Here is a 27,947-nt window from a genome sequence, read left to right on the forward strand (position 1 = left end):
GACAGGCTTGACTAATAAGTGTGGGAACACGGGCAATTTTCTATTGTGAAACAGTGTCTGGATAAACCATTTTAACAACATCGTCCTTTCTGTTTGCCAGCTTGCACGGGCACACCTGCATGATGAGCTTGCTCTTTTCTCGGCTGTCCAATATTCTGGAGGCAACGTTGGAAAAGCTGACCTGGGGCACCAGTTACATCTAGATCATACACTGGCATTTGAGCCATGCTCTTTTTCACAGGCAGTGTAGTGTGCCTGTCACAGAACTTGGAAAGCCAAGTTTCGAATACATTTCATCCATTCAACACCTCAGTGGAAAACGCTAAGGAATTCAAGGGGAAATTGGCTCACTTTCTGTACTTTCAAAACTAGTGAGATCCCTTAAGTCATCAAGATACTCCTGAAAATTTTCCCATGAAATTTCCTTTTTGGGAGGTAGTGGTAAGTTTAGGAACCAGGGCAGAGGTCACTGGGGGTGTGCCTTTGAGGGCTATAGCCCTCTTCTCTTCTGCTTTTCATCCACTATGAAGTGAAGCATCTCCTCTGTCACATGCTCCCACTGCCATGTCACTCTGTCCAAATGCATGGGCCAAGCAGCCTTGGACTGAGCCCTTTGAACCCATGCTCCAAAATTAGTCTTCCCTCCCTTGTTTCCATTGGGTATTTTGGAATGATAAAAGTAACTCGTGCACACTGTTGGAGATGATAAACTCTAGGGTCTGTTCCTGGAAACAGGGGTCTCTGCAACAGAATTGTTGTTTGTGGAACACTGAAATGCACTAAGAGGAAGAGCAATGATTACGCACATTTAAGAGGAGGAGAGCAATGGCTGCCATTCCCTTAAGGGGTGGGAGGCAAGGAAAGACTGCTAGACCATACTGCAACATTGAAGGAAATTAGCAAGGAGCAGAAGATTCCAGGTCAGAGAATAGTGGCACAGAAACCCAAGCGAGGAAAAGGAGAACTGTGCCAAATGTCAAGCAGATACAGCAACATACAGTGAGCATCTCTGTGTCTGTAAGGAGGATGTAGAATAATAATGAAGGCAAGATGAGAGGTAAGAGGGGACCGACCAGGTTGTGGCACAACACAGTGTACATGGTAGACAATGAAGGGTAAGTGATGGGCAAATGTTTTCCCTGAATTGCATCTGTGACTCAAATGCCGCTGGAAGCCTGTGTCTTCCCAAGCTACCTTTTGGCTCTGAGGATGTGTCATAACTGAACCCCACTTCTGAGGTCTTGGGTAGTTAAGGTACTGATTCTTTGCTTTTCACCTGATTCTCCTCTAAGGATGCAATAAGGAACAATTAGATCAAGTCTTTAATTCCACAGTCTCAGTAAATCAAAGTTGTCACAGCAGCACTCAATCCTTCCATCTACTGCTGGCCATTCTGGAAACAACCCTCCCAGACAAGGCAAGGAGCCAAGAGGGAGTCTCAAGGGCCAGCAGATGCCAAGTGGGCACAGTCTCCTCAGGACCCTTTCCCTACACCTTCACTAGCTTATTACCAAGCAGGGACAAGAATAGGTATGCTCTTTGTGTAGGTGAATTGGCACCTTGAGACAGCAGTGTTTCCAAGGTGTTCCCTCTATTGGTGTTGGAAAACAAAGGGCAATACTATTAGTAATAAAAAAGTATTACTGGTGGGTAGAGCAGAGAGAGCAGCCTGTGGAGTCCTTGCCTTGAGAGCATGAGGTTCTGATCCAGTCCCAGAATCTACATGAAAAATATATACATACATATATATGTATACACACGTACATATATACATATGTATGTATATATGCTATAATCCCAGCCAGGCTGGTCTGTAATACCAGCACTGGGAGGTTGGTCCTTGGGGTAGCTGAATGAATGACCCTTTATCAAAGAATAAAAACGTGGATTGCACCTGAAGAATGTGTCTGAGTCTGTCCTCTCACCCTCACATGCACGTAGTCACGTGCAAGCAAACCATACACACTGTGGATTGGATTATTTGACAGTTCTCCCTAACTCTTCATGACTGAAGCTCAGAAACTGAAGTTTATCTTCCCCTGCCACCTTTTGGTATGAATGTGATGCTGGGTATCCAACCAGGGCTGTACTGATGTTAGACCAAGGATCCTGTCTGAGTGACTCCCGCAGTTCTTCTACCCTTTATGAGCAAGGAAAGGAATTCCGAATCATTCTTCTCATCACTTGAGGAAAGAACAAATAAAACATCTCCGCCTCATATTCAAAACATTCCCCCGATCATTCCACCATCTCTTCTAAGAGTGGAGTCCAGAATGCACTTGGGAAAAAGACAAAAGGTATACACGCCAAGTTCATTACTGTGTGTTCACTCACAGCACTGTCTTAGATTCTGTTTAAGAAAATGAATACATCAAGTGATGTTCAGCTGGATATCCCAAAACAGGTTCCCATAGAATCAGTGGAAGGTGCAGATTCCAGTAACATCTGCTCCCACACATGCAATCCTCATAGTCAGTCCTGGCCCTGCCCAGAGTGGGGCACTTGTTACATCATCATGCCTCAGAACCCTGGTTTGCATTAGGAGTCACACTCTATGTAGAATTTATGGATTTGGGCAAATTTACATGGCATGTTCCTCTACTACTGCACTGTAAAGAGTAGTTCTGGTATCTAGGAGTCCTCTGTCCTCTGACTAAAGAGTAGTTCTGGTATCTAGGAGTCCTCTGTCCTCTGACTAGTCACCACTTCCTCTCCTCTAACCCTTGGCAGCCATCAACTTCTAACTTTTACCATAGCCATGTTCCCCCCAAATCTCATATGGTTGGACTCACAGACTATTTAGTCTTTCCAGAGAGGCTTCTTTCTCTTAGACCATGCAGTGACTTCCCTGCCTATCTGTTCCTGCATTTATAGCTTATTTTCTAGGGCTGAAGTCCCATCACCTGGGTAGGCCATGGTTTGTTTGTTCACTCATCTACTAAAGAGAGCCAAGTCTGGTTATTCACAACTTTTGAAAAACAAAGATAAAAGCAGTAGAGAAAAGCAAACCAATGCTTTAATGTGGTGAGAGCAACTGGACTAACTCATTAACAGAAGCCTCTTGGAGGCATCCCTGTTCCATTGCTCTCTCTGCCAAGACATTTGCCATTCACCCAGAAGCTCCTGGGCCTGTGGTACACTTCTCCTAGGTCCTGTGCCTGGAAGACTATAGCAGTCAGCAGCTAGAGAGGCACTAACAGTATCTTAGCTTTAGCCGGGCAGTGGTAGCACACGCCCTTAATCCCAGCACTCAGGAGGCAGAGGCAGGCGGATCTCTGTGAGTTCGAGGCTGGGCTGGACCGATAGCCTCCAAAGCAATACAGAGAAACCCTGTCTCGAAAAACCAAAAAAAAAAAAACAAAAAACAAAAAAAACAAAAAACCAGTATCTTAGCTTTAAACTGAAATTTCAACTCTGCTATAAAAGATGCTCCTGGGGACACCAGCATTCTAAGAGCAGGACCAGGTTTGCACAGATGCAGAGGCCACTAGGAAGGCCAGCTACAATCTGGGTGCAGAAACATTTCACCATGGAGCCCCCAAATAATCAATGTTCTGACTGATTTATCTTTATTAAGACAAACTGGGCCGGGTGATGATGGTGCATACCTTTAATCCAGCACTCAGGAGGCAGAGGCAGGCAGATATCCCTTGAGTTTGAGGTCAGCCTGGTCTACAGGGCAAGTTCCAGGATAGCCAAGAGTACATGGAGAAAGTCTGTCTCAAAACAAAACAAACAAAAAAGACTTACTAAAGGCGATCTAGACATCCAAAGTTGACACACTTCATTTTATATAAATGGATATATGTGTGCACATACATGTGTATTATATGTACGCACATATACATCTGTGCAAACTATACATATATGCATTGTATGTATATACATGTAAAATATGTGTGTTATTTTTTATGTAAGCATATACAAATAGGTATACCTTCAAAGGAAAAACTTGTCAAAGTCTTATTTGGTACCACTGGTTCTTAGCTGGGGGTATTAGCTCCATCAGCAACAGATGGAGATATTTATGGTCCTGGCGACTGAGTAGGTGGAGAAGCTGGTGCTACTGTTACAGAACAAAGAGGCTGGGAGTCTTGCTAGACATCCTACACACAGAGAACATCACCAACAAGAGATATGCCAAGTGTCAAGTGTCAGAATGGAGAAAGCCTGTTGTGTGCTAACTGCTGTATAGTAAGGTCTCTATGTGATAGCTGCTGTTCTGTTGCTCTCTGAATGAGAAGCCACCAATGAGAGCAAAAGGGGCTGGGGCTCAGAAGACTTTGCACTGTGTTCCTAGACATTTCTGGGTTAGTTACCTTAAGCTTGATTCTGAATTATTCCATTTACTTTCCAAAACAGTTAATTGAATAAAAGGAAGAGCTTTGTATAGTTCATGTGTGTGTTTCTATTTGGGAAATGGAAGTCATGATTAAAACTGGCATTTCAAAACTCTAATTGCTAGCTACTGCCTTGCTGTAGGAAGAAAATATTTCCAAGACCAGCCAGATTGGAAGTCTCAAGATAAGAATTATAAGCCAGCATTCATATTCCAACCAGAAGAAAAATTCTGTTTATCCGTTTTTAATTCTACTTAAGTAGTAAGCCATACATTTCTTTAATTGATTCCTAAATGGCTATTAATTGGCTGACTAATTTTTTAACGCTGAGCCTAATCTCCCAAATCCTATTAGATTGTAAATAAGTAAAGCAGAGTTTTTTGAAAAGGTCTGTGCATTAAGGACGTCATAAACTGTTATGGGAACACACACACACACACACACACACACACACACACACACGACATGAATTGGTTTTGGCTACTACACGTGATCCTCCTGTGGATGTCCAAAACTTAAAATAGCCCGAAGAAACGTAAAATGTTCACTTCTCAAAATTCAGTTCTGACTGAGATGTATTTCAGAGTTGTGATTCACACATCCAGAACCAGAGCCACCTGAATGCCTTCAAGACAAGTGTTGGGATTCAGCTGTCCTTTGCTGGTGACCCCTTCTGCGCCCCTACTGCTGAAGGCACCTCCACCTGCATCACCCTCTTCCCCTTCCATTCCTCTTCTGTGGTTCCCGAAGCAAGGCCAAGAATTGCAGAAAAGACATGCAGTGGTACCTGTGGTGCTGGCCACGCCCTTTCGGGCGTGGTCACAGGTGCGTATATGGTGGGATATAGGCCTGAAGAGAGGCAAGCTGCTTTCTCTTTGGGGTTCTGGTAGGGCCTCGGAGAGAGAGCTGATACTGCATTCTCGAAGCGCTGACCTTGGGATATCGGTTTCTCATGTAAGTGATTTTTTTTCTTCAATTAAATTAACTTACTTCATCCCAGTCCCGTGTGCCGTAATGTGTGCTGTTACACTGTGGAAATATCTGAAAGAAGGCCACAGTGGTTTCTTTGCTCACCCATGAGTCCATGGAACTTTCTCCCTCTTTCCAGTGCTCCTGTCAATTGTTCCAGCTCCAAGAACCACTAAGCCAGGAAGAAAGGCTCTGATCTGAGGGCCTGGCCTTTGGAAGAAACTATGGAACTTCTCTTTTATTCGAGTCTCCTGAAAGCTACTCAGAAACAACTACAAATTGAGGTACGGCTCTTGCTAGTTGCTTGAGTTTGACAAATAAAGCAATCATCGAAATCACGGAGCGTGCACTACTTCTAAAAGCCTTATTTGTTTGACATAATACAGCAGCGGGATGGCCAGGCAAATAAATGGCATTACTTAACATAATCACTTAATGTTGTGCAACCAACATCAGGTCTCATTGCTTTCTCACTTGCAAAGAATTTGATGATAATAAAGTTGATTGTTAGTGTGAAGATATAAATTGTTCAGTAGTTAAAACTGTTAATGACAGCAAAGGAACACAAAAGAGGAAAAATAGGCTTTAGCAGCCCAAATTCATTGCTAATTGCCTGTGCATTCATCACAGGCTGACCAGGGCTAATTATCTAATTAAACTGAAGGCTGCTGGCTTAGAGGCATCCAAGGAGCTCTGATGCTGGCTGTCAATTACCTCAGCACGTCTTCTTGAAATGTGTAGTTAACTCAAGGCATGTTTTGCTTTTCTCAACAGCAATACATGGCACTCTGATTGCATGATAATTTGTACTTAGAAGGAAAAAAGAAGTTTTCTTTTGAAAAATAGGCTGTGGAAACTCAGAATAATGACAAATGCTTTCAACAGGAATTCCTGTTCATTCTGTTCCATTATCTATAGTCAGGAAAAGTGACAATCCACAGCAACTAAAAAAATTACAACAGACACAAAAGAGAAACTAGATCATCACTGTATGAATGCTGTTGAGTGTCCCCTGCATGTTATTTTTAAAAACACATTTAAAGGGATCTTTTGTAACACCCCACAGCAATTTGCAGTAAGAAAATGCATTCCTTAACGTCATTTAATCACTTTTTCTTACCCTGGAGGGAGAGTGTACAGAAGTCAGATGGGATTCTTGTTCACAGTCTTGCAGCTACTCCACTTCTAGACTGTACTGTGATCCCTGGCACGTGGCTCTAGGATGCTAGAGTGGGACCACTATTGACAATGTTGCGTTTCCAAAAGAAGGCACAGTGCACTTCACCTGCAAAGCCCATAGTGGATCGGGAGCACACAGGCCACTCCTCTGACTGGGTGGGATCAGGAACAGGACATGTGGATGCCCTACTGGCTGGACCCATGATGAGAAAAAAAAAAAAAAGACTAAGCTCGATAAAAAGTACCTGAGCGTCCACCAAATTCCTGCCAGTTCTGGCCATAAAAGACATGGGGCAGGCAACATAACAGTATTCCTCTCTTGAAAGCCCTCCAACTCTCAGGACCTCTTCCTCATTTTTCCTTAATAAATCTATATTTACTCTGCTTGTTCCTTTTCTAAATTTTAGTTTGCTTGGGAGTGAGTCAATGAACTTGGAAGCTACCGGCTCAGGATGGCTTTGGAAACCAATGATTGCCTGGCACCCTAGCTTTCAGAGTTAAGCTCACCAAACACTGAGAAAGGGTAGTTCTCTCAAAATACTCACAAGGTTACCTCAAAAGAAATGTATGCAATAGCATAACTATTTATTATAAGTCTTCCAAATGCACTGAATGTATTTTAACAATTACCAAGGGTGCAGATTACACTACACAAACACACACACACACATACACACACACAGAGAGAGAGTGAAGGGTAGAGACATCCTGCCTAAAAACCTGTCTAAAGAGGAGCCATGAATTTCACAAATCAGAATGCTTAGAGAATTAGGTTGTGCCTTGCTATCTTATCCCTAGGGAATCTGATTCTAAATGCACAGTCCATGACCATACAGAACAGCCTTGGAAGGAAGGGCACCTTCCAAGAAAGAATGACGTTCCAAAGAGAACTTCCAGTCAGGCCTCAGTTCATCTGCAAGCTCACAGAACTCACTAGCCTGCCTCTTTCCAGTCACGCACTGTCCAGGCAGGTGCCAGCAAAAACCACACAGATATTTCCTGACAGTGAGGGAAGCCAGTTTTCCCTTTCACTGTCGCTTAAAGCTGAACATCAATTGTTTCACCACTTGTGTTTAAAATCCATTAATTAAAATAAATAGAAAGTTAAAAAAAAAAGTCTCAGCTTCAGCCAGGAGAAAAAGGACAGATGGAAAGGCGGAGGAGGTGGAGATAGCTGTTATCTTCTTGGGGGAAGAAAAACAAAAAGCATAGAGGGAGGGTGAGTACTTAGGAGAGGTAAGACACATTTGAATTTCATTTACAGTTTGTGACTATTTTGGGTCTCATAGAGCACAAGAGGACAGCCTCTTAAGTATCAAGCTGGTAAGGGGGCTATTGAAAGCGTTAAATCTACTCTCCAAGGGGCGTACCTGCCTATCTTAGTTAAGATTTACTACTGTTGTGATGAAATACCGTGACCAAAAACAAGTTGGGGAAGAAAGGGTTTATTTGTTGCACACCTCCACATCATAGTCCACCACCAAAGGAAGTCAGGACAGGAACCCAAACAGGGCAGGAACCTAGAGACAGGACTAATGCGGAGGCCTCGGTGCTGCTTACTGGCTTGTTCCTCATGGCTTGCTCAACCTGGTTTCTTTCAGAATCCAGGACCACCAGCCCAGTGATGGACCCACTCTCAATGGGCTGGGTCCTTCCCCATCAATCACTAATTAAGAAAATGCCCTACAGGCTTGTCTACAGCCCAATCTTATGGAAACATTTTCTCAACTGAGGCTCCCACCTCTGATGACTCTAGCTTGTGTCAAGTTAACAAGAAACTAGTTGGAACACTGGACTTTGGCAGCATGCCAGGCTGTGCAGAAAGGTTTTTTTCTGTAACAACTCGTGAGCCACCCCTTACCCCACTTCTGTCTGCAAATTCGCTTTTCATTCCATTCTCCCTTATCTCCCATTGCCTGAAATAAGCTGGTAAGGAAGCCGAAGGAATCAGCTTAAGTCCTTCCCTATCCTAAATACATCCACAGGTCCATAGTCCAGCTTCTTAAACTGGGAATGTGACCCCAGGGAGGGTTGCATAAGTGAATGCAAGAGACGGGCATAAAAGCATGTCAATGGTAGTTTCTGAATGCACAATGATCGAAACTACTTCAAGATCAAATGCCTAATCAGGTCAAGGCGTTTCCAACAGCGCTTGCCTATGGTACACTGGATGATGCCATTGCAGCCTAGGTCCTGATCACCAATGAGCATTCTGCATGCTGTCACACCACACATCACCAATGAGAATTGCCTCAACACCAAAGTCGCACCTACTGTGTGTTATAACTGCAGTGCTTTCACTGTACATAGAACATTTTCTGCTGTTACAGGGAAGACAGTCTCTTCATGCTTCCAAACACTGTATCTTAGCACATCTGAGATTAGCCTACCTTTAGATTGTACTGCTGGATTTTAAAACTTGCTAGTGTGGTTGCTGACTTGGGATCCGCTAAAAGGAAAGACTGTGAAGTAAATTTAGGGTTAGAATTAGGACAGAGTGCCCAGTGATCTCTGATGTGGCTGCTTTGTGCTGCACTGTTACACAGAGTGGCATTCTCAGCACTCACAATTGGAAAACAAAAATATCCACCAACTCTGAAAACTGCTGGGAGAAGCTCTATGTCCTTCAGATGAAACATTCAGCCAAGGCTTAGTCCTTTATGCAAACACATCCATCTCAGTAGCATGCAAATTCTCTTTCCACTTTAATGAATGTTTTTAAAAAATCACATGGATTCCAAAGGTTTGTTTTTGTTTTTACTTCTGTGAGCTCTTTAAGACCAGGTCTCAATTTGTAATCCAGGCTAGCCTCCACCCCTTGGTGATCCTCTTGCCTCAGTCTCCCAAGAGATGGGATTACAAGAGTGAACCACCACAACTGGTTCAAGAATTGTTCCAAAATAAATGTCTTTATGAAGTAGTGTCAGTAAATACTTGGCTTGTGCATCTTTAAGACAAAGTTTATGTACCTTTATAACCAGGGGTGGGGTAAAAATGTCTCTGTCAATAAGGGGTCACAAGTGGGAAAAGAGCAAAAAGTCCTGGTCTAGAGCATTAGTCAGAAAATGGTGTCTACAGCTTATGTGACACCATGGAAATCTGCAGTGTTGTTGGTGTAATGGCCACCTAAAGTCTAACTCAACACTAACTGTCTCTGAGTTTAGCATATGTAAGCGAACAGCTTCGACACCAGAGCAGTGAGAGTCCAGATAACCAAACCAAGCTAGAGTAAAGGAGTTCCTGTGTGAGATTTTAGTGGATATGGCCTGAGTTGAGAGGGTGTCATTTAAGAGACCCAAAGGGAGAAAATGTCTGTGCTTGGTTTTGCCTACATAGTTCTCATAATGGCCTCTTTCCTCTGTGTTGGGCTAAAGGAGAAGCTAGAAAGAAATGTGAGCATCATCTCCCAAAACACACCCCGAGAAGGGGAGCATCCAGGGAAGTCAGGGGACACCCAGACACTCACAAGGCCATGCAACTAGTTCTTCTGGTTTGGCAATTATTTATTTTTCTTACAACTTGCTACTCATTCATAATATAGAACAAGAAAGCTAATATACTTTAAAATCTGAAAAGGAAGCCACAATACAAACCCCAAATATTTAAATATAACTAAATACAAGTAGTCTAGCTATATAAGCATGTCTAAAACTGAGGGAATTTTAGCAGTTTATTTACCATCTTCCAGTAGTCCAGAGTGCTAATAATATGGTACCCTTCCATGAGTCACAGTGTGCCCAACAGATGGGCAGAATGGATAGTAGGGAAAGGTCTGTGTAAAAGTTGGGAGGTAAGCTTGTGAATAAAGGAAAATTAGTCTTTGTGAACTGAAGGGGAGAAGATGAAAAACAAAAGGACAGCCTATTCCCAAAGACTAAACATAACCCTAGCAGGGAGAGGGAGCTAAACAGACAGAGCTGGGACTCCTCCAGTGGCTTCCCCGTGAATGAAGCAACTTGAAGAAAAAATGAAGGTGGGATGAGAGCTTTCTTACCTGTCACCACAGAGCTGTCTTTGTCGGCTTGTGAAAGGGAGACTGTGGGGAGCTCACTTTCAAACAGACCACCAAAGCCACAGCTCACCAGACAGCCCTGCTGGCTGTACCTTCTTCCAAGCTCTATCTTCACATCATCTCTCACGTCTCCCCTGAATCACTGTGTCCAGCTGGGGTTCTCTACACTTGACCCACCAACGATCTCTCCTCTTTAAAAAGGAAATGAGCAAGTGAAGCCAGCCGGTCAAGTCCCCTGTCCAGCCCAGAGCTGTGTAGCCATTTCCCGCCGTACTTATAACACAACACAGCCCCACACAGAAGCTAGGTCTTGCCCACTTCTCCAACTTCATCCCCACCAGGACCCCAACTCTCAATGTCCCTGAAACCTTTCTCTTTCCTTCCTATTTGCTAGGAGTCAAGTTCTTTCTGACTCCGCCAATCAATGTGTCAGGCCACAGCTGTGTCCTAACACAGGTTCCATAGCTCCTGAGTGGCATGAACAGTGTTAAGCAACTTCTCAGTGGTCTCGCAGGGCTAGAGATCCTTGCTGTTGTAGCACATGACTTTCTCAAGCACCACAGATACGGGATGAGATGAGAGGTCTTCGGGTGCACACTGCCAGTGACCCTGGGGGAGTGACACTGCACAGAACTGTCCTGATTTGAAAAGCACCGCAGATACCATTTTATTTTTTAAGAAATGTTTACATGTATGGGTGTTCTGCCTGCATATACACCGTGCAATGCATGTATGCAGCACAGTGCCTGCAAAGCCAAAGGAAACTCACATCCTCTGGGACTACTTATAGATGTTTGTGAACCACCACGTGGGTGCTAGAATTGAACCCAGGTCCTCTGCAGGAGCAGCCAGCAAGCTTAACTGCTGAGATTCTTAACTGCCATGCGCTGATATTTTTCCATAACTATTTTTCTGACACTTGGGGCAAACCCAATTCTTACCCTTGATCACTCCTGATAACTGAATGTGAAGTAAGATACCACACACAAATACCTTATCATCCTATTAACCCGTTCAATTGTCTCCATGTGTTTACATCAGTAAGAAATTTCACATTCATGTCTATGTACTCTGGAACATCCTGCCTTGTCTATCTGCTGCTATAACAGTGTCAGACTGAGGAATTCATAAATAAAGTTATTCCTGTGGTCTGGAGGCTGGAAAGTCTGAGAGCATGGTGCCATCCAGCAAGGCCCTTCCTGCTACTTCTTGACATGACAGAGGATACGTATCACATGGTGAGAAAGAGGTAGCATGAAAGCTCGTCATTTTCTCATAAGGCCACCAATGCCATCATGGGGCTACACACTCATCGCTTAATATATCTACCTCCCAAAGGACCCATCTCCATCGATCATGAACCTATGGATTTGGGTAGTGTGTCCTCAATATATGCTCTTTGAGGGAGACACGTTTACTAGTATGCTCCTTGGGAATAAAACCTTGTCCCTCCTTGTTCCTTGTTGAACCTGCAAAGCCTAGAGCAATACTTTGTACCAACTAGATACTATTTATTGATAATATATTCCATGTATCCCAAACTTCTCCAAACATGTTTCTGCCATGTATTCTCCTGGACTTTGTTATTATTTTTTTGGTCTTCACTCTGCTTACAACAAGATGGAGAAATGAAAAATAAAGAATATTTCAAAGGCTATTAATAAAGTCCCACTCAGTTTGTGCTACTGGCTGTGGGGCAGAAAGCCAAGCAAGGCGCTTCTAAGGGCAAACCCCCTTAGGCTCGGTACCCTTCCCTAGTGCAGCTCTGAAGGAGCATCAAAAGGAATTATAAGGCGGCCTGCCTATGACCTATAAAGCACCAGATGCTCTGCAGATACTCACTGGATCTCTAACACTGCAAGATGCAAGATGCAGATTTTAATGTAATTTGGGAACTGCACTTTGGGCAAACGCCCCCAGAGTTTCTTATGCAGGTAATCTAGAAACTGTGGACTCTGCAGCTAAGGAATGCATAAATATTAAGGGCTTGAGTGGAGGTATCACCAGCTCAGACCAACAAAATCACCTTTAGAAGCTCTGCTCTGCATCTGCTAAAGACAAGCCACATTCCATCGTGGTACTCACTGAATGGTTAAACCTATTGGTCTTGAAAGGGTCACTTTGAGCCACTGAAAACTCTTAATAATACCCACTGTCCTGTAATCGTTACAATGTTCCCAAAGGTGTCAGTGGTGATGTACACATGTGTCCTATCTTGCCAATTTACATGTTAAATGCTTAGCTTCGTTTATGTAAATACAGACAATTATTAAAAAGGGACACATGTAAAGCAAGCACTCTGTAGGCTGTTCAAGTCTGCGTACCGTGAAGTCTAAACCTCTCCCTAATGACACTTTAATACGAGGAAAACCAGTCAGTAAAAAAATCTGTGTTTGTAAACAATCAGAAAGGACGTTCTCTTAAATGTCCCTTACTCTACAAATGAACTGCATGGGACTTCTTTGCCCAGGGAACTTCGATGGTGCGTTTGAGAATGGCACCCCCCCCCCCTGCCGCCCAGTTCCTAAAGGCCAAGCAGCCATAAGGATCCTTTTACATAAAAATAGTTGATCTTACTCACACCCTCCTACTATTGAGTTGGCTTACCATTTAAAGATCTCACAGTGACCCCCCCCAACATGGTGCTGAATCTAGAACTACTTCAGAGAGCACCCGCCCCCAACCAGAATTCTATCCTTCCCTCCAATTCTCCTGAGTCAGAAGCCCTGGCGTTAGTCCACCGCCAAGCGATTAGTTGGTGCCTACTGAAGAGTTTCTGTGAGGGTTAACTAAGATAACGTTCATTACTGAATGCACTTAGCAAGGCTACCTGTTAGACTGAACCTACTGACTGGGTCACATACCCTATGCCTCTTTAACTGGGGGAGGGTTTTCTAAGCTGCTGCAGTTACAAAAAGTACGAGAAACCCATGGTCAGCTTTGGAAGTCTAAGAAGACCCTAAACTCAGGATAAAGGTTTAATTCCACGGCATCCAGAGTCTTCTGTTTCTCCAGCCACCACCTACGTCTTGTCAAGAGTCCGGAGAATAACTAATCGCTTGGCGGTGGACTAACTTCATAAGCTGGGCCAGAGACTTCCCCTCGATGACAGCGATAATCTACCCACAGAGAGCAGAGCGGCGGGTGCTTCTCGGACGCTGGTAAAGGGAACCCTGGTCACAGCAAATGTCCTCTCAGAGTCCACCCCCCGCTGTCAGTGAGTCACCAGGCCCCGCGGCAAACAACAGCTGGGCCCAGCTGTGCTGAGTGACCCCGTGCACCTCCTAAGACGCAGAGCACAGAAGCGCCATCCCCCGGCCTCCGCGGTGCACACGGCGCGGACTACGAGCAGCTGGGGCTGACCCCGCAGCCTCGTTCTCACGGGGCAAGGGTCAAAGGTGACCCTGCAAGACCCAGCAGGCCCTAGCGGCACCAGGAGGCTAACAACCCTTTCGCTCCCATCCTCCGAGCGGCGAAGAGCCTCCACCAAGCCCCCCTCCCTCCCCGGACAGCTGCCGGAAGTGCGTCACCCTGCCTGCGGGGATGCCGGGAGTTGTAGTTAGAAGGCTGTATCTCTTGCATAATTGTTAAGTTTTAGCAAACAAGAAAACACCCTAGGGCTCTGGAGAGCGAGCTGCCTGCTTTTCTGCCAAGTCTTCAAGAGTCCCGGTTCCCCCTCCCCCAGCCTCCTCCCCCCCGCCCCAACTCGGACGGAGGGCGTCCGCGCAGCGCGCAGGCGCAGCCGCGGACTACAAATCCCAGCGTGCCTTGCGGCGCGCCCGCCGCGCCCAGCTGTCGTCGTCGGTGCGGGCCCGCGTGAATGGAGCTCCGCGCGTGAGGGCAGCGCCTGGCACGGCCTGCGCGGCGCCTACCTGTGCCCCGAGCGTGAGTGCGGAGCGCGGCCGGGCGCGTGCGCACTCGCTTCCTGCGCGCGCGCGTGCGCGCGCGGGCAGGCGCCCGGCCGTTGGCGCGCTAGCTCGGGCGACGGTGCAGGGCCGCCCCGCGCGCCCCGCCGGCCGGTGGTTGCGGGGGGGGGGGGAGTAGGGGAGGTGTCTCCCGCCTGGCGCGGGGCTGCGGGCAGCCGTGGCGGCCGCCGGGGACCGCAAGGGGCGGCGCCGAGGCGGAGCGGGCCGGCCGCGGGCCGCGCAGGAAGCGCCGAGCATGCCCCGTGACAACATGGCCTCCCTGATCCAGCGCATCGCTCGCCAGGCGTGCCTCACCTTCCGCGGCGGCGCCACGGGCTCCGATGCGCCGGCACCGGGCTTCCCCGAGAACCTGAGCCAGCTGAAGAGCCTGCTGACCCAGGTGCGCGCCGAGGACCTCAACATCGCGCCGCGGAAGGCGCTGCCGCAGCCACTGCCGCGCAACCTGCCGCCGGTCACATACATGCACATCTACGAGACCGAGGGCTTCAGCCTGGGCGTGTTCCTGCTCAAGAGCGGCACGTGCATCCCGTTGCACGACCACCCGGGCATGCACGGCATGCTCAAGGTGCTCTACGGCACGGTACGCATCAGCTGCATGGACAAGCTGGACACGGGTGCGGGACCGCGGGCGCCGCCTCCTGAGCAGCAGTTCGAGCCGCCGCTGCAGCCCCGGGAACGGGAAGCCGTGCGGCGGGGCGTGCTGCGCTCCCGGGCCGAGTACACCGAAGCCAGCGGGCCCTGCGTGCTCACGCCACACCGGGACAACCTGCACCAGATTGATGCGGTGGACGGGCCAGCCGCCTTCCTGGACATCCTGGCCCCACCCTACGACCCGGACGATGGACGGGACTGCCACTATTACCGTGTGCTGGAGCCCATCAGACCCAAGGAGGCCTCCAGCTCTGCGTGCGACCTGCCCCGAGAAGTGTGGCTCCTGGAAACCCCACAAGCCGATGACTTCTGGTGCGAGGGAGAGCCCTATCCAGGCCCCAAGGTTCTACCTTGAAGAGCCCGCTGCCCCGGAACTGTGGGCCAAAGTTATGCCCTGCCTTGCTCGAAAAAGGCCTGGCTGCCCGCGAACTAACATAAGGGCTCCTCTCTCTGTCCCCTCTCCTGAGCGATGGATCTACTGTAGTGACCCGCACCTCGTCTTGGACAACCTTTGGGAGCACGGCCCACAGGAGTACAGCCACCGGGCACGGTTATGCGGGCGGGTGGGTGAGAGGGCGAGAAGCTAGGTTGCTTCCTGGTACTGTCACTGTCACCAAGGCTTTGATTTAAGGGAGTGGGACAGGGGATCCGAAAAGCGCTTCCATCCTAAAGCCATAATGTTTCTCATTCTCTACAAAAATACACTAAAGGATTTTGAACCCCTCCTCCTTTCGGTGACTAAGATTTGTTTTCTCTCCTGCCCATAGGACCTTTTGCTCCTTAATAATTTATTGCTGATTGTACATGACCTTGAATTTGGGTTGGTTTTAAGAAACGAAGCTGAGTTCCTAAAGTGTGTAGATCTGAGAAGACATACCCAGCACCGGGGTTCACTCCAGTCGTGGAGGGCGATTTCAGTCCTCCTGGCCTAGCTGCCACATTCGCTGGTCTCAGGTAGCCCTTAGTAAGAAGTTCATGGATGTGGATTCCCCAGAGATCAGCCCCTTAGAGCTCACCTTGCCCTCGAGTCTCCTGCTCTGTCATTAAGATAGTTTTGTTTCTGTTGGGGACTCAGCAAAGACTATGTTATCCTCAAGTGGCTTTTATTCTTGGTGTACTTCAAAGATGATCCGGTAGATTCAGAGGAGCTGAATCTGTTCTGCTTCCAGATAACTGAATGTAAAGCCCCTGGTCACCTGTTGAATTTGGTACTGCTTACTTCCAGCATCTTCCTGTAAGAGTAGAGGTGGACACTCCAACCACCTTTTGCATTCTCCCAGGAACCCTGCAGAGAGCTGTGATTCCAGCTGTGCTGCTGGGGGTGGGGGGAGTATTCCAACCCTCCTGTAAACAAGAGCCACTATTGGCTGCTGCTGTCCCTTCCTGTAGGAAGAGGTAGAAAGGCTTTCTACCTCTTCCTACAGGGTGGGGTGCTCTGGGTGCAGGCTGCCTTCAGAGCAGGCAAGAAGCCCTGAGCTGGATCCTCAGCACTGCGTAAAGTAAACCAAGTGTGGTGCACACCTATAACTCCAGCATTGAGGCAGAAGGATTAGAAGTTAAAGGTCAGACTTGGCTTCCTAGGGAATTTGAGAGGAGCCTTGGATACGTGAGACACTAACATAAATCTGTGTGTATATATTTGTGTGTGTATACACACATAATAGATACATGGATAAATAACAATTTAGCCACTTTAGGGCGCCAAGGTTGGAGATTAAACCCTTGTGCCAACTCTTGTAACAAACACTAGCAGCTGTCTGCAGCATTATCACGGGCTAAGTACCTTTACCTTGTTTACAGATGTGTTGGCACCATAGCTTCTGGCCATGGAGCATTTGGCTCTCCCTTTTTACTATGTATAGGGTTCCTTTTTATCACAGACCTTTTCATAAAGACAAAGTGTAGGAATAAACTGTGTCCAGCTGTCTTCTCAGCCTCTTGATTACTCATGTGGCAATAGAATTCTAATACCTGTAACAAATGGGTGGGTGGCTACTGTTTGTTGACCTGGTAGACAAACTGCATTTGACTCCACATATCCAGGTTATATAGACCAGGCTGACGGGGTGTGTGTCCCCAGTCATTAAAGTAGTCTGAAAAAGTAATTACTGATACTGTGGCTTGTGGGGCTTTTTTGTTTTGTTTTAATTTAAAAAAAACAGGCTAGTGAAAACCTTTTGGAAATCTGACACAGGTATACCACCAAGCACTTCCAGGGCTGCTAAATTTCGAGTTGCTTCCCATCTTGGTGTTTGAGATGTCTCTGGATTCCTGTGAAGCAGCTCTCTGAGCCATTCACTAGAAAATCTAGATAGCAAAGGATGGTTTTAAACTTGATAATATTTTTTTTCATAGGGTAGCAACGAGCTTAGCTTTCAGCCACATACAGTTTTTGGATTATAACAGTGGCTGATTCTTTCACAAAAATTGTTCACAGTCATGTGTATGTTTCAGCATACTTTGAAGTTCTTTAAGCCTGCCTGGAACTAGGCTAGTAATAATTATTATAAAGGCCTTTATTGCAAAAAAGGAGGGTGAATGTTAAAGATGTCATAAGCAATTTAGAAGGAAAAAACCTAAGGTGCTTTTCAGAAGAATAACTGAAATTGTTCTGGGCTAAAACAGCAATACTCTGTTCTTCATCTGTTCAATAAGAACAGTGGAACTGTCGTTTCACTAAAAAATTGAGTAACTTTATGGTGAAAACAGTGTAACATGTTTTAATTAGCCACTATGGAAGGGATATGCTCATTACTAAGACAAAATGCAGAGTAATCCTGGCACTTCTATGCATAAACTATTAGCTGTAACTGCTGCCGTTGTGTTTTCCTATAGGTCTACACTATCAGTTGGCCTAGAAGCTGGAGCAAATGTTACCTTCTCCTTTCCTTCGGGAAGACCAATGAGCACAATGGTATTAGTCACTTAACTTTGCTGATGAATAATAAATGCAATAACTGCAGCTCATGGATGAGAAACTGTCTGTCTGTCTAAATACTCTGAAGCTTTTAAATTCTGTAGTTTTATCAATGATAGAAGATTTTTCGTACCATCCTACTCCTTTGAGTTTTGATGGTTTTAATACCAAATGCTGCTGATTAAATGAAAAAGCCTGCCTTTTAAGTAACATGTTGTATCAATAAGAGTGAACTCCAACTTTTCAACATGGCTAGAGTCTCACTGTCAAGATATACACCATTCATCCCCCATTGCATTGTCTTGTAGGTTCCTTGATCTTGACCTCTTGGGAGGACTTTGCCCACTTCTATTGCAAATGAGTCCTCTGCTTTAGCTGAAGTAATGCATCCCCACTTCAGACCTCTGCCATTGCTATTTAACTAAACTGACAGCATTTACTCCTAGACCTGCAGTTCTGAATTAAGAGCTTAAGGTTACACAGAATCCAGATGTTCCAAATGCTCATTGGTCCAATGCATTGAGGTTTCTGCTGTCAAAGATAATTTGTTAATGATACCCAAGCTTTAAATGCAGGGGTGGTTACATTTCTGAGTAAAATGTGTATACTTATGGGAAATAAAGGCATGTTTAAAATTATGTGGAAATAATGTTGGTTATTACAAAGTGGAAAAGGGAAACATTACCTACAATAACTCTATTTTAATTATTGTTAAAGGCTCACAGTTTATTCCATCCGACTGTATTGTACCAAAAGCCAATGACCTACAGATTTCCAAAGACCAAGAGGTGGTATAAACTTAAAATGACTTTGTTTTCCTGAGAGTGGTCTTTGAAACAAGATGACTGAAAACACATCTGAGAGTATTTAATGTCTAATTACACTATTTTGCTGCAACAAAAAAGGCCACTTTTGTATTTAACCTAAAGAAAATAACAAGAAAACACTGAACTTTTATCCTAGATGGAAAAATGATTCAAGACTTTAAGAATTTTCATCTCTTGGTCTTTTCTTAAGAACTTGATGGTAGTGTGATTTGGCAGCATTTGGGTGTCTGTACCTACCTGCTTCTACATTACACTGAAGTATTAACAACAGTTGAGCTTTTATAAAATAATTTACCTTGATCACATTAGCAGTTAGGATGTAGAAATGAAATAACCTGGCTTGAGAACATTATTTAGGTTTAATCAACAGTGTATGATACAAATCCAACCATCTCAAAGGCAGGAACCTTTAAGGAATCACGCTCTGCAAGAATACAAAACATTTATAGTATCCCTTAAAGTGCAGAGGAAGAGATTACAGGAACCAAACGTACCTTTCTGTGCTGATTTATTGGGCAAACTTAAAAATGTCTTGGAAATTGGCCTGAATGCTTTAAGCTGGGAAAAACCTGGCTAAAGATACTGACCTGATATATAACAATCTGGGGGCAAAAGCCACACGGATGGCCCAGAGCAAACAGTTGAGCTAATGTTTTAGGGCTTGTTGGTGAGGCTTGCCACCACACCAAGGTGAAACTGATCACACAATCAACTGGTGTGTTTAGCATGGAGAGTTCTTTTCTTTAAATGGCATGTAGTCTTTCTTGCTTTTAAAATCATGTCTTACGTGGTCTTGATTGAAGATGCTCTACAATTAAAGTTTGGGAAGATGATTAAAAACTTCAAAATTTAGGTGTATTAGATCTTTAATGAAAGCTTCTGGGAAGAGAAGTATTTGTTTAAAAGTTACTGTGATGTGGCATTGCCTTATAGTTGTCAATGCTGGATAAACAACGGTAATACAGTTGGCAAGCCGGAATCCAGTGGGAAATTACAAGGAAAACACTCAGGTTTTGAAATCCCTATTCAGAGTTCTGAAAAAAAAAAAATTCTACATTGTTGAAATGAGGATGAAGGAAGGTGATGCAGAAAAGAAAAAAAAAAGTATCAGTAGCCACTGTAAATTGAATCTCAAATCCTAGTGCTGTTGGGACCAGAGATGTGACCCCCTACTATAAAACACAGACCCCTGACTAGCAGCCATCAGCCAGAGAGACTGTAAAGGGACCAGAAGCAAAGGAAGGACTTCCGATGAGACTGGGCAGACTACTGCTTATTAGAGGCACTGGACTTTAAGTATATAGGCCTAGATTCTCAGAGTAAAGATGCTAACAAAGACATGATCGGCTTGCTTTGTAGGGTGAGGTCAGATTATTGTTTTGGGTTTAAAAGAAAATGACAGAGGTTCCCAGTAAGAGAAACCTTACACTGGGCTGGAGAGATGGCTCAGCCTTTAAAGGCTAGGCTCACAACCAAAAATATAAGAAACCTTACACTGTATTTTGCAAACCATTATCTGGTATCTTGTGGGGAGGGTACTTACCTATTAAATTTAAATTCCTTTGGAGTTTTACAGGTTGGTGTTCACCTATCTTACCTAACAAGCTATTTTGAGAAACTCTTCTAGATCCACCGAACTTGTGACAAATAATCCTTCCAAATATGGGCAATCATCTGAGAAGCCAGGACTGGAGAGAAATGAGTCCTGGGGTAATTCCTGCAACCACCCATTAATGTTGTCATCAGCAATGTCTGAGCAATTTTGATGTGAAAGGATGATAGCCCTTTGAAAAAGTTTTCTGTGGTCGTAAGATTAATCCTGGAACCCAAAAGACATTTCCAATTTGACCATGCTGCCACACTTTCCACAAAGCCACAACTCGACTGAGCCCCAGGCCATGGTCAGGGTTCTGAAAGCAGCTCTGAGGTTGTCATCTCCAAGTAGGCACTTGTTTGTAAGTATTTGTTTTCCGGAGCCCTCAGGAGCAGAAAGAAGCTATAGGCTGTTAGAGGGGATGGAACAATGAGTCAGAAGGCCTCCCGACGACGTTTACACTAATTCAAGGGGGAAATCCCTGAAGACTAGCTATGGCTTATGAATGGAGACTAGAGTGAGACTTGGTGTCCACAGGCCAGCGGAGGCGACGTGGAGGTCCTGTGCTAGCCCCCCTAGCAGGAGTGGTCTTTTGTTCACAGATGGGAATAGTTTTAGTTCCACCCAGTAAGTACTTCGTAAATGACTTGTATAGCAAAAATATTGTTGAAAAGTATTTATTTACACCATAGTCATAAACCATCCATTATCTGAACTCCAGTTAGTGGTTTCATGTTAGAATAGATTGTTTACTTTTCCACAACTATTAAGAGCTAATGAACAGATCGGCTGCAGTGACACTATGCACATTCTCATCTGAAATTTGACTACAAAGGTAACACTTTTAAGTCACAAAACAGAGCATACAAAAATATACTTTCTAAAAAAATTCCAAATATTAATAGGCAGAAATATACAGCCATACTTAAACCCAGGGAATGATTTTTTTCCATAGTAAGGCATCTTGTATACATGCAGACCCTGTAACACTGCCCACATCACACAAGGCACAGAGGACACTTCCAACACAACTGCATGCATAATATGTACATCCCCCTTTAAATAAGTTAACCACTGACTCATTTCAAGAGATCATAAATGCTTTACATTTTTTTCCCGAAGGTTCAGAACTCGGAGAACAGTGCACATCAAAAATACACAAAATCTGAATGGATATACACTGAAAAAATAATCTTTGTTTCTCAACAAAAAGGAGCCAATATTGCTTTGTCCCTCCCATCATTGCACTTCCGTTCTCTGAGTTTTTAGTACATATTGCTTAAGGGTTGAGACGGCTAGATACACATCAATTTCACTGTTCTGGGGCCACAGAATGTGGCAGCCCAGCCCAGGCTCCTCTCACTGTACAACTTTCCCCTACATCAATCCCAAGCCATAAAGTGCAATGTCAGTTTTTCTTAGTCTTTTTTGCTGTCCTCACTCAGAGGAATCAGCATCTCCCAACCTATTGTAGAAAAAGTCTCAAAACAACTCTGGCATCCAGGGTCAAAACAAAGGGAAGGACTAGCAAAACCTAGCGAGAGTTCTCTCAGTCAGGATCAGACCGCAGCCCTCTAGTCCAGGGACCCTCACCCATGCCTCTTCTGGCTCCCCATTGCTTGGCATGGCAGTCAGCTCCCCGAAGAGAGAAACGGCCTACATGTTAGGAAGGTGGAGCAGGGCCAGGCTCCATCAAGGTCCTTTGCCCAGGATTACTGGGAGAAACGGGGAGGGGTGGTAGTGTTGCGCAGCTCAAGTGGACAAGTGGACGGAGGGCCTCTGGGGCATGGAGAAACTGGTGTGTCAGCCGGAGCTTCATCTCACGGTGTCCTGGTCCTAGAGGTGCAGGTCAGTGGTCCTCCAATGGTGGTGGTAGTGCACAGGCTGCCTCCTGCCTGCGAGCCCCCAGGACCTGAGGCTGAAGGCTGGGCAGGCGCAGAGGATGAGGGGGCACTGCTCTTCCGCTCCTTCTGTCGAAGGTGGATCTTGGTGTGGCGCTTCCTTTCGTCGCTCCTGGCAAACTTGCGGCCACAATAGTCACAAGCGAAGGGCTTCTCCCCGGTGTGGGTGCGGATGTGAGTGGTGAGGTGGTCACTCCTGCTGAAGTTTCGCATGCAGATCCGACACTGAAAGGGCTTGTGGCCCGTGTGGATTCTGATGTGCCGGGTCAGCTCATCAGAGCGTGAGAACCGCCTGTCACAGCCTTCTGCCGGACAGGGGTAGGGCCTTTCATGAACTGGCGTCTTGCTGGGCCTGTTCGGGTACTTTCGAGGCCGCAGGATGGGCCGCAAAGGCAGGTGATGCGGGTTATAGGGGGTAGGAGTCACTGCTGCAGAGCCACTGCCGGGCAGTCGGGGTCCCTCGCTGCCTCCACTTGCCCCTGGTCCCGTGACTCCCGCACTGGGGCCCCCCAGAGTAAAATTTCGGATGGTAGAAAGGGGAGTGAGCGGAGGGGGGACCCGCAGGGAGTCCAGAGGGCAGGGAAACGGCTTTCGATCAGGGCCAGCAGCACCGTGTGGATCTCTCTGGCACGGAGGTGGAAAAAATCCAGGATAGTCTGGGATCATAGGAATGAGGCCTGGGTCCATGGCTGGCTTGGGGGATGGGTAGGAAGGAGGTGGCTGGTAGGCCAGGGAGGAGGTGGAAGTGGTAGGCGGCGACAGGAATGCTGAAGGGTCCTGGTAGAGATCTCCTGTACAGCCCGAATAAGGAGGAGGTGGTGGTGGTGGAGAGTACAGGTGGTCCAGTTCAGGCTGGGTCTGGGACATGGTACACACACCCAGGGGTCCTGTGGCCAGTGGGTTGGGGGAGGCAGAGGTGACGCTGGATGAGGCTGTGGTTGAAGCTGGAGGGGTGACCCCTTGCAGGATGCCCGCACTCACAATATTGATGATGCCTTCTGGATAGCAGCTGGCACCAGGGTACTGGGGGTCAATGGAGAATTTGCCCATGTAAGTGAAGGTCTGGTTTCTAGGCGCGGAGATGGGAGCAAAGCTACTGGGATACGGGAGATCCAAGGGCCTCTTCTCTCCAGTCATGTCAATGTTGATCATGCCATCTGGGGGGGGGCAGGAAAGAGGAGGAACAATGAGAATGGAGCCGAGAACCAATTAACACGCGCGTGCGTGTGTACACACACACACACACACACACACACACACACACACACTACGGTCATCCCCCATTTCAGGATTCCAACACTGTCGGGCCGAAGCAAAATCCAACAGGTGGGGAAACTGAGGCCCGAAGACAGTAAGAAGATATTAGCTAGAGTCTAAGACTCAAGAACTATCTCAAGAAGACAGGGCGTGCCCCTCCCCCTCTATCCCCTAGCCATCTGTGACTCTAGTCCCCAATAAAAACACCCAATAATAGCAACAATATCAAACAATTTCCCATCTGCCTCGGACTTCTCTCCCACTCCTTTGCCTCGTGGTCCCACCGCTGAGGCAACGGTACAGACACCACTAAAGATCCGACCAATCCCAGGCGAGGCTGAGAAAGTGCCAGCCGCAGGAGAGGGGAACCCCAGAACGGGTAAGTGGGTGGGTGATGTTCCCACTGCTAATTCCTAGTGCCATCTCCCCCTCCCTCTCCCGCTGCGCTTCAGCTGATGCCTGCCAGTGGGAGCCCAGGCTGCGGAGGCAGGAGTCTAGGTTTCCCTTCCCTCCCAACATCCTCAGCCTTGCCCGACACCCGCGCGTCTCCGCCCCAGCCCAAGACCAGAGGTTGGGCTCTGCGGGGACGACTTTACACAGCATCGCCGGCCGCGGAGCCGGGTGCACACTGGTGCCTGCGCTGGCCTCCTTTAGCAGTCTCAGGAGCGCTTCCCGCTGTTTGCCCTGCTCGGCCACCCTGTCTTGTAACCCCCTTCACTTTGGCGCAAGTGGGGTAGGTGCCTCCCAACCGCTCCAGAAGCTCAGCGAGCTCCGAGACCGTCCCGAAGGGGGCTCTGCCCAGAGAGCGCTAAGTGCGCGCTTCCTAAGCGCTCCCCTGCCACTTGGCTCTCCAGACGCGCAGCTCTTGCCCGGACTCCCTAACTTTCCCGTCACTTTAGCCCTACCCCAGAGGCGCAGAGTCTCGCCAGTGGATCTGCTTCCAGCCTGGCAGGCCAGTAAGGGTGACCCTCGAGCCCTGCGACCGCCCGAAGTTGGGCGCGCCGAGGACCGCAAGCATGCCAGTTGCTTTTGGTGACCAGGTGCATCTCTGGCGCGCACCGCCCGGGCGCCCTGGTCCCTGCTCTTTCTTGCTCCTCCTGCACTCACTTTCAGTCTTCAGAAGCAGCGTGGTCAGCGCTTTCTATCACCCAAAGCCCCTATTCTCCCCTCCAAGTCCCGCACACCCACTGCTCCCCACCCACTAGCTCCGAAGAGGACACGAGGCTTACCTCCGGCCACTCCGTTCATCTGGTCAAAGGGGACTCCCAGTTCAGCATTGGGGAAGATGGTCACCGACGGGGCGGCGAGGTCTTCCACCGGGTAGAGGCTGTCAGGCAGCTGGTGCATAAAACCACTGAGAGTTACTGGGATTTTGTCTACTGCCTTGGCGGTCATCATTTGCTCCTCGCACAACCTGGAGACCCAACTCCCTCGCTACCTGGAGTGCCAGAGAAGCCGTTTTTGGAGAGGGTTTGGGCTGAACCTGGGTTGGTATCTCCTTTTGCCCTCCACACTTAGAAAAGACCACCACCACCACCACACACACCAACAACAACAACAACAAAAAAAACCCTAACAAATTAAACTAGCAAGCGAGTTGTTAGCTTCTTAAAGGAAGAAAAATGGCTATGGGCCACTGACTCTCTCCTGCCTGTGATCCGGCTGTTGGGGAGCCAGGAGTTGCTGGTGTAGTGTTATTATAACAGTCTGTGTGTCCCCTCGCCCAGCTATTAATCAATCGCTGCTCTCTCAGACGGAAAGTGTTAGGCTCCGAGTATTTATGGGCAGGTCTTCAAAATCCGTGACGTCGCTGCCCATATATGGACTGAGGAACAGGGCTGGGCCAGGCAGCTTTTGCCGTCACATGGCCAATTTGCATACGGGCTTGGCAGCGCGGGCTCAGCCCGAGCTCCCCTCGCCGCCGCCGGTGGACACCCTCCGGGGTCTGGAGCTCTGGACCCCTACTACAGCCGGGCTGCAGCGTCCAGCTGCGGGAGGGCGCGGTCGGCGACCCCCCGCGCGGTCGCCGCTGGTGAACGCGCGGGCCGCGATGGCAGCTCTGTCTCTTGGGGCGGGGAGGAATTCCGGTTCTCCGAGACTTTCCAAAAAAGGAGAAGATCCGGTAGTGGCAGCTCCGCCTCCCCGGCCCTTGTTTGGGAGCCATTCCGGAAAATTAAACTTCGGAAAGAAACCGAGCGGAGCCGAGACACTACAGTCAAACCCCTCCTTCACTTTCTTGGCAGCTCAAAACCGCAAGCAAAAAAGAGACAGAGAAAAAAAAAAAAAAAAGAAAGAAAAAAAGCTACCCGCATTCACGGAAGCTGACTGCCTTTTTCTGAATTACACGGTGGAAAGTAGTGTCTGGTGATAAGAGTGAATGCGGTCTTGCTTTTTTGGAAAGTCTGTGCTATTTATACAGGAGCGAAAACGGAACAGGTCTGGGGTTGTTTGTTTGTTTAAGTATTTTAGGCACCTTAAGGTTAGGGGTTAGAGTAGGGTACAGGGCTGAAGAGCTGCGGGAGCTTCAAGAGATCCTCCGCCTGAGGCGCCCCCTTTCTCTGCCCGCGCCCCCCTCCAGCTGCTACACAGTGCGGGCGCCCTTCCCGGCGTGTCTGGGCGGTCCGCTGCGTGGGGGCGACCAGATGGAGGCTTGGACACTCACCCTGCCCGACGCGCGGGCGCGCGGGCGCGAGCGCACACACACACACACACACTCCACTTCCGCTACACTCTGCCTCCTCCGCTGCCCTCTTACACACCCACTCACACACCTTACGCTACGCACCACACGCCTCCCTCTTAACAGCGCGCGTGTGTGTCTGCCTAGCCGAGAGGGTCCCCAGGCGCCAGACAGGACATCCTGCTAAGACCTCACCTTCACAACCTCTCCCAGGCGGCAGCCACCAAGTCCCCCCTGATGACTCTGTACACTTTCGGGGGGGGGGTGCATCCTACCACCCGCGCCCAAGGTCTACCCCAGGAATAGTCTTCCTCTCCTTGCTTAGAACCTGCTCGGTGCTGAGTGACAACAAATGGCGCAGGTTCGAATCGCGGTGGACCCACACGTTCCCCTTGGCAATAATAAACAACCAAACAAACCCTTCCAGTAGAAACCTTAGTGTTAAATTCCCAAAAACTTTTGAGAGACCTGAACAGTGGCGACAGCTGACTTCCTCGGTACTCGGCTCCCACCTCCCAAAGCGCTCAGCCCTCACCAGGAGCGCACGCACTGCGCGGGTTGGGTTCCCGAAACCCAGGGCTTCCCGACCTGCCTAGCCTGAGATCTTTGACGCGGGCTGAGAAATTGCCCTGCCCTTCTCAGTTCCAAAGCCAGGCAGAGGAGTGATTCGGCGCGAGCCCCGCGGTTCTCTTTCTTGCCCCCCTCCCCGGAGCAGCGAGGATACCCGGGCGGGCAGGAGCCACGGCGCCACGCCGTGGATGGAGAGCGGCGCTGCAGGCGCTCTCCTGCCGATCACCTGCGGTACCCGCGGCCGCAGCGAGCCCGCTGCTGCCCGGCCTTGACTACCGTGGTCAGGGAAGCCTCAGGGCCACCAGGAGCCAGCTCGGTGCCGCTCTCCCACCAGCCCTTTCCTCCCCATGCCAGCCGCGAAAGTTGTTCTCCCGGGAATGACCGTCGCCTTGACTTCAAACGCCCCAAAGCAAATCTGGGAAAGTTTCTCGATCGCGCTGTGCGCGCTCTCCTTTCCAACTGGGGATCAAATTCAAAGGGGACAGGAGAGAAATCTCAGCCAGGGTGTAACCTCTATAGGTGTCCCACCCTTTACAAAAAAAACCCGCAAAGCCATGTTTCGAAGCGGGGTGGGGGGAAGAAAAGAAGAAATAGAAAGCCGCGTTCTTACCACGTGCGCTAGCCCGCTCCGCCTGCGCTCTGGCCGGTCCCGCGGCCCCCGCGCTGACCACAGGCAAGACGACACCTCGGAGGGGAGCCCGACTCTCATCTCCAGCCTGGGTCGGGAAGAAGGGGGGAGTCGGGTTATGCAAATAGAGGTCCCGGCGGTGGGGCTCGGGTTACAGCCCCCCACCAGCCCTAGAGGTGAAGCACCCACCCGCGGCCGGCGCGGGCTTGGCGACTGCTGGCGCTTCGCTGCCGTCGGTGCACGTGGGCGGGAGGATTGCAGCAGCCGCCCCTCTTACAGGGCGCTGTCGCCAACCCCGCAGGCTGCCGCCGCGCGCCGCCCGGAGGGGGAGCTCCCGGGCAGCCGAGAGAGCGGGGAGAAGGGAGCCAGCCCAGGGCAGGACGCCCGACGAGGGTAGAGCTGGAGCGCGGGAAGCTGCCTGATTGCCGCTACCAGCCTTCGTGCAGGAGGTCAGTGGTGGTAAAACAGGGGGTTCGCACCACCGAAGAGTCTAGAA

The 27,947-nt window shown here is 48.2% G+C and overlaps 2 protein-coding genes across 4 annotated transcripts; one reads left to right on the top strand and one right to left on the bottom strand.

Moving 5' to 3' along the window:
• The first annotated feature begins 14,541 nt into the window (after positions 1-14,541).
• On the top strand, positions 14,542-18,632 carry Ado (2-aminoethanethiol dioxygenase). The gene has a single exon (XM_005070805.4). It carries the CDS (start codon positions 14,662-14,664, stop codon positions 15,430-15,432), a length of 771 nt encoding a protein of 256 aa, XP_005070862.4. The 5' UTR covers positions 14,542-14,661; the 3' UTR covers positions 15,433-18,632.
• Positions 18,633-21,076: 2,444 nt separating this feature from the next.
• Positions 21,077-25,581, bottom strand: Egr2 (early growth response 2). Of its 3 annotated transcripts, none has more exons than XM_021227600.2 (3): positions 25,012-25,581; positions 24,803-24,911; positions 21,077-23,473 (listed from the first exon to the last, which is right to left on the bottom strand). In XM_021227600.2, the coding sequence occupies exons 2-3, from the start codon at positions 24,819-24,821 to the stop codon at positions 22,236-22,238; spliced, it is 1,257 nt and encodes a 418-aa protein (XP_021083259.1). In that variant the 5' UTR covers positions 24,822-24,911; positions 25,012-25,581; the 3' UTR covers positions 21,077-22,235. The 3 variants fall into 3 exon arrangements, with proteins under 3 accessions (XP_021083259.1, XP_021083260.1, XP_040588026.1); XM_021227601.2 differs by having other exon boundaries at positions 25,215-25,580; XM_040732092.1 differs by having other exon boundaries at positions 24,803-25,580.
• Between the last annotated feature and the right edge of the window lie 2,366 nt (positions 25,582-27,947).

This window comes from Mesocricetus auratus, unplaced genomic scaffold (genome assembly GCF_017639785.1).
Source record: "Mesocricetus auratus isolate SY011 unplaced genomic scaffold, BCM_Maur_2.0 Super-Scaffold_100027, whole genome shotgun sequence".
Taxonomy (NCBI): Eukaryota; Metazoa; Chordata; class Mammalia; order Rodentia; family Cricetidae; genus Mesocricetus; species Mesocricetus auratus.

Excerpts from the sequence above, each read along its gene's own strand:
- Ado (XM_005070805.4), top strand. The coding sequence starts at position 14,662 with ATGCCCCGTGACAACATGGCCTCCCTGATCCAGCGCATCGCTCGCCAG.
- Egr2 (XM_040732092.1), bottom strand. The coding sequence starts at position 24,971 with ATGATGACCGCCAAGGCAGTAGACAAAATCCCAGTAACTCTCAGTGGT. Across the intron at positions 23,474-24,802 it reads GATGAACGGAGTGGCCGGAG|ATGGCATGATCAACATTGAC; the intron begins GTAAGCCTCGTG and ends GCCCCCCCCCAG.